Source organism: Sinocyclocheilus grahami, unplaced genomic scaffold, assembly GCF_001515645.1.
Source record: "Sinocyclocheilus grahami isolate Dianchi unplaced genomic scaffold, SAMN03320097.WGS_v1.1 scaffold2201.1, whole genome shotgun sequence".
Taxonomy (NCBI): domain Eukaryota; kingdom Metazoa; phylum Chordata; class Actinopteri; order Cypriniformes; family Cyprinidae; genus Sinocyclocheilus; species Sinocyclocheilus grahami.
Genome location: NW_015507380.1, coordinates 96,196 through 109,578, shown reverse-complemented (window position 1 = coordinate 109,578; position 13,383 = coordinate 96,196). Strand labels below are relative to the sequence as shown.

At 35.8% G+C, this 13,383-nt stretch overlaps 1 protein-coding gene across 1 annotated transcript in view; it reads right to left on the bottom strand.

The window, feature by feature from the left end:
* Nucleotides 1–2,424: 2,424 nt before the first annotated feature.
* The window catches only part of stk17a (serine/threonine kinase 17a), a 28,135-nt gene continuing 17,176 nt past the window's right edge, over nucleotides 2,425–13,383 (bottom strand). Inside the window, exons 2-6 of the mRNA XM_016260809.1 lie at nucleotides 9,574–9,718; nucleotides 9,224–9,350; nucleotides 8,037–8,085; nucleotides 5,204–5,383; nucleotides 2,425–3,237 (exon numbers count right to left, since the gene is read on the bottom strand). Of these exons, the coding sequence (XP_016116295.1) occupies nucleotides 2,967–3,237; nucleotides 5,204–5,383; nucleotides 8,037–8,085; nucleotides 9,224–9,350; nucleotides 9,574–9,718 (772 nt within the window). The 3' untranslated portion in view covers nucleotides 2,425–2,966. The remainder of the gene's footprint in view (nucleotides 3,238–5,203; nucleotides 5,384–8,036; nucleotides 8,086–9,223; nucleotides 9,351–9,573; nucleotides 9,719–13,383) is intronic.

Below are 13,383 nucleotides of genomic sequence, written 5' to 3'. Positions count from 1 at the left end.
CAATTTATCTTTGTGTTCATCCAGAAATGAATCACTCAAACATACGCCGTGACTTACAACACAAATCAGACGATGTTAAACTGATAGAGATGTGAATGTAGCATTAAGGACACTGCAGCGGCAGGATTGTGGCGTGTTCTGAGGTGAAAGGTTTAGGATGGGGTCAGAGGTCACGGCAGGTCATCGCAGCTGTAGTTTATCGGCTGCAGCTGCTTGAGCACATAGTCTGCGATCTCACGCGTGCCAGCGGCCACAACACGTCTGGACATGAGGTCGAGCGCGCCTCCTGCACAGACCAACAACACCAGTTAACTACCGAAGCACCTGCTGACTCTCCAGCTCTGACTCCAAACAAAACACCTGTAGGCTGTTTAATTAGCAACCAATTAACACTTTGAGTATATGTTTATATTAAGATGACTTTTAATGATCTTAATGAGTTAATTAATATTGACTTTGTTTTGACTGGTACGTTAAAGCTTTTTCTTTATATACTGTCTGATGTTGCTAAAAATAAAATGCAGAAGAAAGTTACTAAACAAACAAAAAAACACTTCTATCTGTTTTCTTTTTATTTATTATATAATTTAAAAAAACCTTGCTATGTGTACTGCGTTAAGTTACCTGAGGCTTGTTACAGCACTTGTATATCATTGCTCTTTTGTTGGTTTGATTGCTTCTGTTGTCCTCATTTGTAAGTCACTTCGGATAAAAGCGTCTGCTAAATGACTAAATGTAATGTTTAGATTTGTTATCTGTTGGTATTTGATAGAATCCATGATGCAATGCATCTGAACAAGACGTCCAGGACCTCCGGCAGAAAAACCTTAAAGACCACGACATTAAAGATCCAACAGAATATTTAGCTGTGAGCATGGGGTACTTTTTATCCCTGTTTGTCCTAAACCCATCTGGTGGGTTTGCTGCTAAAAAGCTCTTTTTTAGTTTCATCTGACCACAGAAGCCAGCGCCGTTTGAAGTTCCAGTCGTGTCTGATAACTGAATATTGTTTTTGGATGAGCGAGGAGGATTTTTCTTGAAACCCTCCTGAACAACTTGTGCTGATGTAGAGGCCGTTTGATATATATTTTTGAGGCTTTCTGACCCTAAGACTCAACTAATCTCTGCAGTTCTCCAGCTGTAGAGTCTTTAGCCACTCAAACTCTCCTCCTCAGCGTGCATTAGGACGATATAGACACACGTCCTCTTCCAGACAGATCTGTATCATCTTTAGTTGATTGGAGCGTCTTAATCATTGCCCTGATGCTGCAAATGGGGATTTTCAATGCTTTAGCTCTTTTCTTACAGCCACTTTCTATTTTGTGAAGCTTAACAAGCTTGTTCTGCATATCAGAACTATATTCTTTGGTTTTAATCCTTGTGATAGATGATTAAAGGGATTTGGCATTTGTGACCTTGGAGCACAAAACCAGTCCATTTTTTATATTTAAAATGACCCAATAAGGGTCAGTTTTTTTTAATTGATATTTATACAAACAAAAATGGTCTAATAATAAACCTAAAATTACATCATTTAAAATTGAACTTAATCATTACAATGAAGCTTTAAACGATCGAAGAAATAAAAAAGCAAAAAGGATGTAAAGAATATTTGCTTATGGAAATTTCTTGTAAGTTATCCCCTGTAGTAGTTTCTTCTTCTTCTTTCTTTCCTTTTTTCCCTGTTTGTTCCTCTGAAGCTATTATGAATGTAACTGATACTAGTTAAAAACACTGTGATCCTCTATATTTGTATGTTGTATTAATATTCTTATGTAAAAAAAAAAAATAGAACATTTTGCTATCAAGGTTTACGATGAAGGTAAAAATGAATGCTCTCAAAAATACATAAATGTCTGTATGCATGTTAGAAAGACATGGGTCTTTATTTATGGAAGATGATGATTTTGATGAGATCTACTCATAAATATCCCTCCTAGCTGACAGATATAGGCATCTAGAGAAATCACACTCTTTGGTTACAGAGCCAGAGCTTTAGCAGGAAGCTCTCGGCCAATCGTGTGAGCTTAGGGCGGGGCTTTGAAGGTTTTTAAATAGCAGAAGCAGTCCAAAGCTTTCTTTGATGATATGAATGCAATTGATTGAGCTGTAAAAAAATGTAACATTTTGCCTCAGAGATTTATACACTTATATTTTTCATAAACAAATGCCTTAAAGACTTGAATTGACAATTAGATGAATTAAGGACCAAGATAATTAAAAGAAAGAGAAAAAAAAAATCCAATAATTATCTTAAAAATGCTTCGTAGGTATTGTTAAATGCTTAAATGACTGCCTTCTTTTGGCTTTTCAAAGCACAACCTGATGATCAACTTCAGGATTAAAGCATGCCATATTTGAGTTTTTATTTAGATTAAGTATTAATAACAACAACAATAATAAAGGCAGACAGCGACAGTCGAGACAAACTTTTATTTACAGCATCAAGACGGTCACTTAAAAATATTCTTTACAGTGACAAATCAATTTACAGTTATAACTCTAACATGAGTTAAAATAAACACAGAAAGACACGCTCTTCATATATATATGTGTGTGAATGGAAGTGTTATTGCTGTGAAATATTTATCCGGGAAAGACCTTAACGTCAGCCAGGAGCTCAACATACAAAATGGCTTTTTTTAAACATGACACAGAAATACTCTTAAAATAAAACTGGGTTAATTTACATTTAATTCTGCTTGCCCTCGTGTCGCAGAAAAACACACAACATTAATTTTGCACAAACACGGCGAAAAAGGAACGACCACAAGCCTGACCCTTATCGAGTACGTAAGCATGGCACCAAAGAAGGAGAGAACCACAGCAAGGCTTCAGTATCTTAACCGTGGAAATATAAAGCAGCACACACAGAAACAAGAGCAACCAGTGAAACACAAACGGTTTGGCTTTCAACTGAAATGATGAGGGAGAGAAGCGCAGAGACCGAAGGACAGACGTGTGCATCAGCAGATGAACTCTCCAGGCCGCGCAGAGAAGGGCTCCTCGAACTTGAAGCGTTTGGAGATGTCCTTCTGATCCGGGGTCAGGCTCGGTTCATCGGAGGACTGGCGGCACTGGCCCAGGGTGTAAGCAGCCATCACGATCAGCTCCTCCTCCTCCTCCTCCTCCTCGTCTTCATCAGCAGGACCGACGGGCTCCGAGACGCTCACCAGACAGGCCTCCTCCGGCTGGAGCCACTGGTGCTTCAGACAGTCTTCTGCGGTGGCTCGGCTCCTGCGCAAACAACAGCAACATCACACAACACCTCATCTGTTAAAGAGTTCTCTCTTAAAACCGGTTCACAAAGCCGCTCAGACAAACCTGTACTAAGGAATGGACTGTGATGATTACGGACTGCGTTTAACGGTCATCAGCTTCGTAATCCTCGAATGTTTTATAAATGTGCTTGTGTCTTAAGTCGCTGGGGGATATTTGTAGCAATAGCCAACAATACATTGTACATTTTTCTTTTATGTCAAAAATCATTAGGATATTAAGTAAAGATCATGTTCCATGAAGATATTTAGTAAATGTCCTACCGTAAATATATCAAAACTTAATGTTTGATTAGTAATATGCATTGCTAAGAACTTCATTTGAACAACTTTAAAGATGATTTTCTCAATATTTAGATTTTTTTGCACCCTCAGATTCCAGATTTTCAAATATTGTCCGATCCTAACAAACCATACATCAATGGAAAGATTATTTATTCAGTTTTCAGATGATGCATACATCTCAATTTCAAAATATTGACCTTATGGTTTTGTGCTCCAGGGTCACATATTTTGATTTCTAAAAAATGTGTGTACATTTATAACACTCAAAGGCGGACAGTAGAGAAGTATTTTTACTTTACTCGAGTAAATTTTGGAAAACTTACATTCCCAAGCATAATGCCATACTTTTTACCGCACTACATTTCATAAATACAAGTTGTTGTTTATTTCACCTTTAATACTTAAGAACATTAATAATGTAGTACTTTCTTGTACTCAAGTGCATCTTTGAATTGCTTTTACTTGAGTAAAAGAAAGAAAGTCACAGATTTCTAATGTAATTAAGTATTAAATGATATTTAATATGAAACAACACATTATTATGCTTTAGTGTTGTGAAGTAAAGTTTTCTAAAGAAAAACACTGATAAAAGTACAGACACTTGAAAAGTACTTTTAAAGCAGAGTAAAAATACTTCACTACTGTCTGCCTCCGGTAACGCTGTACACTAGGGCTGGCAAAATGTCTGAAAAACTAAATTAGCATTTTCTACTTAAATATTATCAAAATTCAAATTATATTCAAATTTAAAAAGGCATAATTTCAGTTAGGGGGGAAAAAAGGCTTCTCTCCTGAGGCCACAAGAGGGCGCATCGAGCAAAATATTATGCACGTTTCTTCAAAGCGTAATAAAATAACACAACTATCTTTGAAAAAAAGTGCATCTTAGTACTCATGTTTTTAAATGAGAAAATGTACTCTGTGTGATTGGCTTTCCGCCCTTTGTATTAAACTATGCATACATACATGATGCTGTTTTGTTTATAAAGTTGTTTAAGCAAGTTAATTATAATTGGTTTATAAACATTATTTTAAACATTATGCACTTTTTTGACAGATATGCTTTGAATAAACGTGCAATAGTAATATTTTGCTCGATGCGCCCTCTTGTGGCCTCAGAAGAGAAGCCAAAAGCTTTTATCCCCCTAACTGAAATTATGCATTTTAAATTTAAATATAATTCAAATTTTGATCATATTTAAGCACATGCGAGTTAACGTATTCATCTTATTGGCAAGACATATCGGCATAATTTTTCATATCGGGCCGATTCAGATATTTACATTTAAAGCCATTATAAATGGTAATATCGTGCATCCCTAGTGAAATACTATTATCACAACGTATAACAGCTGTTTTCTATGTGAATATCTGTTAAACTGTAATTTATTTCTGTGATTGAAGACTGGAGTAATGATGCTGAAAATACAGCTTCAGCGTCACATGATCTTCAGAAATCAGTATAATATGCTGATCTGCTGCTCAAGAAACATTTCTGATTATTATCAATGTTGAACACAGTTGTGCTGCTTAATACTTTTGTGGAAACAGTCATGCATTTTATTTTTCATGATGAATGGAAAGTTCAACAGTGTTTATATGAATCTTTGAATGTCTTGACTGTCTCTCGCCGGTCTTACTCTGGCTCTTTGATGAGCAGGCTCTTGATGAAGTGGATGGCGGCTCTGTCCAGATGCTGCAGCTCCTCCTCCGTGTAGCTGATGTTGATCTGAGAGATGTTGAGGAAGGTCTCCTGCTTATCGTCCCCCAGGAACGGCGAGATCCCCGTCAGCATCACGTACGCCAGGACACCGATGCTCCTGTCAGACGGAGGAGGATCAGCATGCTCAAGCTAACACAACACACCTGTTTATTAGGGCTGCGATGATAAATCAATGCAGAATCGATTCGTGAATAGATTCTGAGATCTTCCGAATGCATCGCGATTCTCTCTGGAATCGATTCTGAGCTTAGACTTTAATCTGATTTTTATGCTGCTTTGAGAAGAGTCTGTTTGTCACCTATAAACAGTAGGGCTGGGAAAATAAATCGATGCATTGCGAATCGAGAAATGTTTCAGCATCAATTCTGAGATCTTCCAAATGCATCGCGATTCTTTCTCAAGTCGATTCTGAGCTTAGATTTTAACAGCAGATGGCGCTCTAATCTAGTTTTTATAAATACTCATGAAGAAGAGCGCTTGAGCGTTTGCTGAGTTTGTAATTTCACCTCGGCTCAGAATGCTTTTATGACGCCAGATTAATGTAAACACAGCCCACTGTGAACATCCTTGTAATTCGCTTTAACCTTTTCGAATTTTATGAATGATTATTTTAGGTTTGAGTGTGTGTAAACGTTAGTGGTCGATCTATATATATCGCCAAGGGCGATATATCGGCCGATATTTGTCATTTTTCAAATATCGGCATCGGCCGAATAGTTTTTCTGTTTGGCCGATGTGTTCGAACTTTTATTTTGACGATGTCATTTTCACTGTGTGCAAATATTTGAAAAAAATATGATTCCCAAGTCACACAAACTTCCCAGAATACTGAGTGCCCTGTTGATTACAGTGTTTACTTCCTTTTTAATTATATTTGTGTTAAATATATTTCTTTATTTGTAAAAAAAAATACTTCGTCATCTAAAGTATAAATGTTTAACCTTTATTTTTTAATCCATATTTCAAATGATTTCAAATTGATTAAATATTAATTAAAATAAATACAATTATATTGGCTTTATATCAGCCATCCTGCTTTCCAAGATATCGGCATCGGCGGTCAAAAAACCCCCAATATCGGTCAACCACTGGTAAGGATTTGGAAACGAGCAGAGTACGGCTGTTTCTGAAGCATGTAGCGCCATCTGCTGTTCTAAACTAAGCTCAGAATCGACTCGAGAATGAATCGCGACGCATCCGGAAAATCTCAGAATTCGAACTTTTATTTTGACGATGTCATTTTCACTGTGTGCAAATATTTGAAAAAAATATGATTCCCAAGTCACACAAACTTCCCAGAATACTGAGTGCCCTGTTGATTACAGTGTTTACTTCCTTTTTAATTATATTTGTGTTAAATATATTTCTTTATTTGTAAAAAAAAATACTTCGTCATCTAAAGTATAAATGTTTAACCTTTATTTTTTAATCCATATTTCAAATGATTTCAAATTGATTAAATATTAATTAAAATAAATACAATTATATTGGCTTTATATCAGCCATCCTGCTTTCCAAGATATCGGCGGTCAAAAAAACCCCAATATCGGTCAACCACTAGTAAGGATTTGGAAACGAGCAGAGTACGGCTGTTTCTGAAGCATGCAGCGCCATCTGCTGTTCTAAACTAAGCTCAGAATCGACTCGAGAATGAATCGCGATGCATTCGGAAAATCTCAGAATCGATGCCGAAACATTTCTCGATTCGCGATGCATCAATTTATTTTCCCAGCCCTACTGTTTATAGGTGACAAACAGATAGGGCTGTCACGATTATGAAATTTGGCTGACGATTAATTGTCTAAAAATAGTCACGGTTATTGCGATTAATTGTCTGTTTTTATGGCTTTCATTATATAATTGTGATTAATTTAAGGCTTCAGTAAATAATTATGATGTTATTTTTTTGAGTTATTATTTTGCAGTGTAAGGTTACATAGAGTATTCCAAATTCTAAGAATTGTCCAATACCGATCCAACACCAGCGCTATTTGTTTCTACACCACTACAGAATATCAATACTGTGTTTGTGGCACTAATGGTCACTCTTTTAAACCTTTTGTTAAACGCAATCCACTAAATACTCACTTCCTCATTACAGAGAAAAACTACATTTGAATAAAAATATATAAGCTATGAAATTAAACTATCTGACGGTATAATTTAGCAGCAAAAACAATATCTAGAAAAAAAATTGTATTCTTACAAAATACATTCATGAATATAAGATAGAAATCATATATTCTTCTAACAATCTTTCTGTTTGTGATAATTCCTTCCTTCCTTAAACTTAAAGTATTATAATGTGAATATATCATCTTGGAGAGAGAGTTGTATGCTGACTGTCATCACTGAGCGGAGAAGGACTGACAGCTGCAGCAGAAGGAAGATGAGTTTCTGTAAACATAAATTATGTCCCTCACATTAAGATATGGAATGGCTTCAGATGATAATAGGCTATACGGTGCATGAAAAGCAATCTGGTGCTCTTCTCTTTCTTTTGGACTCCCCCAAACAGACTCTTCTCAAAGCAGCACTGTTGATACAAGACTTAAGGATATAAATGTTCTTGCCAACACACTGAACCAGTGATGGTGCGAGTGCCTTTAAACAGTGAATAAACGGTTTGTTCAGAGGAAAACACACAATTACACTCGAGGCCAGAGAAGTATTTATTGTGTAACATTGACCTTCAGGAGGACAGATGAGGATCCTCACGTGAAACATGGTAATGGGGGAAAATAACTCACCACATGTCAGTCGCTGTGCTGATTGGCTCATAGTTCAGGATTTCTGGTGCTGGAATGATAAAACAAATCATTTACATACAGTAAGTTCAGTCCAGCATGTCCAAACATTTGACTGGTAGTGTATGTACAGTATATATATGATCAGGACACTCACCAAGTGCCACACACGAGTAAAAATCAGTCTGAAGAGTGAGTATATTTTTATTGATTATCCTTAGAATGTGATATGGTTTAGCACGATTGTCAATCCATAAAGTCTGCACTGTAATGATATAAATATGTAATCAGATGCATATTGCATATTGTGAGGTTTCATGTAAGCCACTCGGATCACAGTAAATTCAATAATATAGACTGCTTATAACATGCAACACGCGCCAAACATCTTCCCAACTTTATAAAGAAACGCGTTCATAAATCAGCAATTCCTCGCAGTTTCTACCAAAATAAAAGCTCTATGATTTAATGTTTGAATGAATGAATTAATATTAGTGTTGCAATTGTACTGTTGAGATGTATAGATCAGTTGCACAATTTAAATACTAATATTTATGTTTTTAAAATAATAATGATAATTACAACAAACAAAATTATTTATGCTCAGTTTAATTTATTTACCTTAAAATGTATTAACTTTATTAATAAAATGTAACTACACAGTTCAATTGTATTATAGTGATATTTATTTTATTATTATATTATTTTTAAGAATAATATTTTTTTTAATGAAATAATGCATGTACAGTTCCGCATCTAGTAAATAATATTGGTTACCGGCCACAGGTGTGTTAAAATGCTATTTTATAAAGTGGAGAGTTCCGGTGCTTGATTCTGATTGGCTGAGCCGTGTTCGAAGCTGTTGTAAATGACGCTACAAAGTAACACACACCTTTGTTTACGTTTGTGTGTTGCTCGGCAAACACTTTGTAGCAACCACAACTGTTTCTGAGGAGCTACATTGTTTGGTGGAAGAATACTGTGTTTATTAATATCACTACACTTTATTTGCTCTGCTTTATTTTGTGAAACCTTACTACGTATATGCAATAACTGTTTTATAAAAGCTCTGCTTCGCATCGTGTCTAACAACGCCCCTTAGTGGTTATAAATTCACTGTAAACCACGGCTTCTTGCTTTATTTAGGCGCTGTCTATGATGTGTGACTCTGATCTGGGCTTGGCTCTTACCCACGTACTCCGGTGTGCCCATGATCTCCCTGATCTCCTGACTGCTGCTCACCAGCCGCGACAGGCCGAAGTCCACCACCTTTATGTCCCCGAGAGGAGACTCGCTGGTCAGCAGGATATTCTGAGGCTGAAGGAGAAAAACACTCTCAGGAAAACCGCCAAGCAATAAAGAAACAGCTCAGAGAAACCTATAATCCTAATGGTGATATAATTATTCACTTGTAGCTCTGGTGAATAAAGCAAATGCATTTAGCCCACCCTGACACTTTTACTGATTTAGCCACGAAAGTCAGATTTCACTAAATGAGTGATTTCAGCGTAGCAGTTTCAAGCAAGTGTGATTGACGTACTTTGAGGTCCAGATGCACCACGTTGTTCCCGTGAAGGAAGGAAACTCCCTCCAGGATCTGCTTCATCAGCCTCTTCACGTCGTCCTCTTTGAAGGCCTCGTCTCGGTCTGCCACACACTGGTTAAAAATCTCCCCTCCGGCAGCACTGAGCATACAGACAGACAAACACACGTTCATCTAGAAACAGAAATGTGCAAGCAATGGCTGAGATATTTTTATGTGGAACATAAAAGGAGAGTTTTTGAGGAGTCTTCACGCAGCTCATAAGTTCATAATGACTATTTATATTCACCATTCAGTGAACTGAACTCAATAACCAGATCAGTGATTGAATCATTCTTTTGAAATGGGTATTTTCATATAATCAGACTGAATGTTCAACTCCATTTGGGGTTAAAATATATTTTAAATTAATACTTTCATTCATCAAGGATGCATTAAACTGATCAAAAGAGATTTTTAATGTTACAAAAGATTTCCATTTCAAATAAATGCTGTTCTTTTGAACTTTCTATTCATCTGTGAATCCTGAGAAATAAAAATGTATGACGGCTTGCACAAAAATATTGTGCAGCACAAGTTTTCTCATTGATAATAATCAGAAATGTTTGTTGAGCAGCAGATCAGCATATTATACTGATTTCTGAAGATCATGTGACACTGAAGACTGGAGTAATGATGCTGAAAATACAGCTGCACATCACAGAAATACATTACAGTTTAACAGATATTCACAGAGAAAACACTTTTTTTAATTTGCAAAAATATTTCACCATTTTACTGTTTTTACTGTATTTTTGATCAAATAAATGCAGCCTTGGTGAGCAGAAAAGACTTGTTAAAAAAACAAAAAATTTTACTGACCCCAAAATTTGAACCATTAGTTAGTACATTACTATTTTAATAATTTTTGATTCTTAAAAAAAAAAATGGTTTGAGGGAAATGAGACGTCAGTGCATCCTTTAAAAAAGGCCAATTTTCCCTTGTGCACAACCCGTTTTTTTCCTTTCGGTTTCTAAATATGCAAGCTTTTCAGATCACTAAATCATATTAGTATGATGTTTATCCTGAATGATAAAGACAGCAAAGGGGAGATGTGAGATCTTCCGAATGCATCGCGATTCTCTCTGGAATCGATTCTGAGCTTAGACTTTAATCTGATTTTTATGCTGCTTTGAGAAGAGTCTGTTTGTCACCTATAAACAGTAGGGCTGGGAAAATAAATCGATGCATTGCGAATCGAGAAATGTTTCAGCATCAATTCTGAGATCTTCCAAATGCATCGCGATTCTTTCTCAAGTCGATTCTGAGCTTAGATTTTAACAGCAGATGGCGCTCTAATCTAGTTTTTATAAATACTCATGAAGAAGAGCGCTTGAGCGTTTGCTGAGTTTGTAATTTCACCTCGGCTCAGAATGCTTTTATGACGCCAGATTAATGTAAACACAGCCCACTGTGAACATCCTTGTAATTCGCTTTAACCTTTTCGAATTTTATGAATGATTATTTTAGGTTTGAGTGTGTGTAAACGTTAGTGGTCGATCTATATATATCGCCAAGGGCGATATATCGGCCGATATTTGTCATTTTTCAAATATCGGCATCGGCCGAATAGTTTTTCTGTTTGGCCGATGTGTTCGAACTTTTATTTTGACGATGTCATTTTCACTGTGTGCAAATATTTGAAAAAAATATGATTCCCAAGTCACACAAACTTCCCAGAATACTGAGTGCCCTGTTGATTACAGTGTTTACTTCCTTTTTAATTATATTTGTATTAAATATATTTCTTTATTTGTAAAAAAAAATACTTCGTCATCTAAAGTATAAATGTTTAACCTTTATTTTTTAATCCATATTTCAAATGATTTCAAATTGATTAAATATTAATTAAAATAAATACAATTATATTGGCTTTATATCAGCCATCCTGCTTTCCAAGATATCGGCATCGGCGGTCAAAAAACCCCCAATATCGGTCAACCACTGGTAAGGATTTGGAAACGAGCAGAGTACGGCTGTTTCTGAAGCATGTAGCGCCATCTGCTGTTCTAAACTAAGCTCAGAATCGACTCGAGAATGAATCGCGATGCATTCGGAAAATCTCAGAATCGATGCCGAAACATTTCTCGATTCGCGATGCATCAATTTATTTTCCCAGCCCTACTGTTTATAGGTGACAAACAGATAGGGCTGTCACGATTATGAAATTTGGCTGACGATTAATTGTCTAAAAATAGTCACGGTTATTGCGATTAATTGTCTGTTTTTATGGCTTTCATTATATAATTGTGATTAATTTAAGGCTTCAGTAAATAATTATGATGTTATTTTTTTGAGTTATTATTTTGCAGTGTAAGGTTACATAGAGTATTCCAAATTCTAAGAATTGTCCAATACCGATCCAACACCAGCGCTATTTGTTTCTACACCACTACAGAATATCAATACTGTGTTTGTGGCACTAATGGTCACTCTTTTAAACCTTTTGTTAAACGCAATCCACTAAATACTCACTTCCTCATTACAGAGAAAAACTACATTTGAATAAAAATATATAAGCTATGAAATTAAACTATCTGACGGTATAATTTAGCAGCAAAAACAATATCTAGAAAAAAAATTGTATTCTTACAAAATACATTCATGAATATAAGATAGAAATCATATATTCTTCTAACAATCTTTCTGTTTGTGATAATTCCTTCCTTCCTTAAACTTAAAGTATTATAATGTGAATATATCATCTTGGAGAGAGAGTTGTATGCTGACTGTCATCACTGAGCGGAGAAGGACTGACAGCTGCAGCAGAAGGAAGATGAGTTTCTGTAAACATAAATTATGTCCCTCACATTAAGATATGGAATGGCTTCAGATGATAATAGGCTATACGGTGCATGAAAAGCAATCTGGTGCTCTTCTCTTTCTTTTGGACTCCCCCAAACAGACTCTTCTCAAAGCAGCACTGTTGATACAAGACTTAAGGATATAAATGTTCTTGCCAACACACTGAACCAGTGATGGTGCGAGTGCCTTTAAACAGTGAATAAACGGTTTGTTCAGAGGAAAACACACAATTACACTCGAGGCCAGAGAAGTATTTATTGTGTAACATTGACCTTCAGGAGGACAGATGAGGATCCTCACGTGAAACATGGTAATGGGGGAAAATAACTCACCACATGTCAGTCGCTGTGCTGATTGGCTCATAGTTCAGGATTTCTGGTGCTGGAATGATAAAACAAATCATTTACATACAGTAAGTTCAGTCCAGCATGTCCAAACATTTGACTGGTAGTGTATGTACAGTATATATATGATCAGGACACTCACCAAGTGCCACACACGAGTAAAAATCAGTCTGAAGAGTGAGTATATTTTTATTGATTATCCTTAGAATGTGATATGGTTTAGCACGATTGTCAATCCATAAAGTCTGCACTGTAATGATATAAATATGTAATCAGATGCATATTGCATATTGTGAGGTTTCATGTAAGCCACTCGGATCACAGTAAATTCAATAATATAGACTGCTTATAACATGCAACACGCGCCAAACATCTTCCCAACTTTATAAAGAAACGCGTTCATAAATCAGCAATTCCTCGCAGTTTCTACCAAAATAAAAGCTCTATGATTTAATGTTTGAATGAATGAATTAATATTAGTGTTGCAATTGTACTGTTGAGATGTATAGATCAGTTGCACAATTTAAATACTAATATTTATGTTTTTAAAATAAATAATAATAAAAAAAAATAATAATTACAACAAACAAAATTATTTATGCTCAGTTTAATTTATTT